The 2,666-nt window shown below is 45.9% G+C and overlaps 1 protein-coding gene across 1 annotated transcript in view; it reads left to right on the forward strand.

Moving 5' to 3' along the window:
- Positions 1-539: 539 nt before the first annotated feature.
- Positions 540-2,666, forward strand: part of LOC119591293 (leucine-rich repeat extensin-like protein 5) — a gene marked incomplete in the record, with an annotated part of 2,479 nt that continues 352 nt past the window's right edge. Inside the window, 2 exon segments of the mRNA XM_037940020.1 lie at positions 540-1,195; positions 1,541-2,666. Coding sequence (XP_037795948.1) covers positions 907-1,195; positions 1,541-2,666 — 1,415 coding nt within the window.

Below are 2,666 nucleotides of genomic sequence, written 5' to 3' on the forward strand. Positions count from 1 at the left end.
CTATTTATTTCGCTTTCCCTTTACATTACATAATCAAGTGTGACGTAAAAGCTGCTCGAAAATCAGGTAGAATTTATAAATAGAAAACTGCGACTCTTGTGTTCACGCTTGGTATCAGCTTAGGATTCAGAAGTTTTCATTTCTTCCTATGTAGGCTAAGCGTATCAGTGCAGACAGTTAAGAGTCATCCTTTCAATGTGACACGAACATATTAAGTCACTTAATATAACGTGAGCATTTTTGGCCTTGAGAATCCCGATAGTTCAAGAGAAGTAACGGTTTAAAGAAAAAAATATTTAGTATATGTGTCGCTTAATAAATAATCTATATAACTTGAGGAGGGTATGAACTCTCATCTTCGATCATCTGTAGTCACCTCCTCGTGAGAATGAGTATGCCCACATAGCCAAAAACTCAAACTGTCCCTGTAGGAAAATATGAGAATTGGACTGGTATGATTGCAACACCGGGTACCTGAAGGACCTTCAAAGCGAGAAGATCCTGATAGAGTGAGGGCAACAGTGTTCGTCCTGCTTGCACTCACGCAACATCCGTGCTGGAGCCCTCCGCATGCCCTCTGCAGACAGGAGGCATCGCCCACCAGAAGCATTGCTCGCGCAGGCCGTTCGCTGTGGTTAAAACTTGCTGGTTTACTCCTCTCCTGGGATTGTCTGAAGTGTTTTCGGCCTTGTTTGTCCCTCTTGCTGGGTAGTCTGGCACCCCGAGAAGACTGGAAACTTGTCTCGACTGCTCGTGTGCTCGAACAAAATACAGAAGATCAAAACGTTTAGGACGTGGATGTATTCTCGGTGTTTAAGCTCCGACTCTAAAAAATATATATCCAGAAGTCATTTCATGTGTGATACTCGTCTAAATAAGGAATACTAAAGGCAAATCGCCATCAAAATGGAAAATATACGCAATATCTTGTTATTAGCAACTTTGCTCTTTGGTGGTGTATATGTTGCAGACTCAGCCCACACAGGGAGACAGGGTGAAGGACGCTCGGTGGACAGCCCTAGTAGTATGACCCTTTTCAACCTAATCAAGAACACTGAAAAAGCAGTTACTAAGAAGTGTGTCTTCGATGATAACTGCCTGATTGATAACAAAATGAAAGAAAACACAACGCAGCAAGACCAGGACAGTGTCACGGTGAACAAGCACAGTGCGAAGAGCGTGTTTGAAAGATCAGGTGATATGACATGTTATGGTGTTATGGGTGTGTCAGATATGCGTATGGCTGTTGATTCCTTGAAAGAAAAACATTGTATTGCATTTTCAAATATTTTTTTTAACACTAAGTGGAATCCTAAGTTGTTAGTAACGTTTGTGTACGATGTATGTGGACTGATTATTTTACAATAAGAGTGATGACATATAAGTGCTAACTTACATAATGTCTTTTATCCTGAACGCAGGCTTTCCTATTAGATTTTTTTGTCTGTATACATAAACCTTTCTTTAACAATGCAGTTTATGATCTTACTGATGAGACGAGTTCTTTAACATGTATTATTTTTTTATCTACGAATTTCAGAACTGAGAAGGCCATTAGCCGGATCTCCACCGGGCCATCGTGAGAGGCGTGCTACTGTTGCATCATCGCAGTCTGTTTCCCTTCCTCCTGACTTCCCTCTGCTGCACCAGGATGAGCCACGCCTTTCTTTGCATGACACATCTGATCCTCATCCCGGTTCTCTGCCCAGTAAGACGGTCCCTGAGGGAAATAGCACAATTACTTCTGGTACTGGCAAAGTCGCTGGCAGTGTACATCAGGATGTCGCTCCTACCTCGAGCGCTCCACGGCCCAATGCCACTGGCTCTGACCTGGCTTCACCTCAATTGGCCCCTGGCTTTCACGACCTCCATGCTCCCCAGCACGTTGCTCAACGAGACGAGGTCACGATTCCCTCTCACCACGAAGCACAGTCCACGTTGGAATCGGGCGGTCAGAATCCTCACCGGAAAAGAAGCCCCGACCATTACTTCGTGGATTCCAGAGAAGTTGAGAGCGCCGAGGATCAAAGTTCCGTGGGTCTGCGGACATTCTGGTCTCAATCTTACTGGATCTCGGGTGCTCCTTCGCCTTTCCATCATTACCCGACGCGTCCAGGTCTCCCGACTTCTCATGGCTTCAAATCCCCGACAGCCTTTAGACCTTTCTCGCCTCAATCGGCTTTTCCCAAGGCGCCAGCATTTCCACCCGTGCCCAGCATTTCACCTTCTCCCTTTTCATCTATCTCGGCACCATCACCTGATTATGCCTTTCCTTCTGCTCCTTTCACACCTGCCCCGAGCGTAATACCTCTCACTCACCGACCATCTTTAACTCTGAAAAACTTTCCGGTGTCAAAATTTCCGCCTGTTGTGCCATCACCCGACCTATCATCAGCCACAACTTCTCCTGTGCATTTCCCAACTTCACCTTCTCCCTCCCTGCTTTCTGGATCTTCGATAACCTTTTCCCCTTCCCCCATTTCCTTCCCAACAGGTAATACTTCAGCTTTCAGATCGCCTCTCAATTTCCCCACAGACATAGACACCAGAGCGCATGGTATCAGGCTCTCTGTTGATACCCCTGACGTTCAACAACCCGTAACTCCAGTGGCCTTTGATAGAGCTTCCCCTGCCACGTTTTCCCCTACTAGTCCCCCACCCACCTT

The sequence above is a fragment of the Penaeus monodon genome, chromosome 28 (assembly GCF_015228065.2).
Source record: "Penaeus monodon isolate SGIC_2016 chromosome 28, NSTDA_Pmon_1, whole genome shotgun sequence".
Classification (NCBI taxonomy): domain Eukaryota; kingdom Metazoa; phylum Arthropoda; class Malacostraca; order Decapoda; family Penaeidae; genus Penaeus; species Penaeus monodon.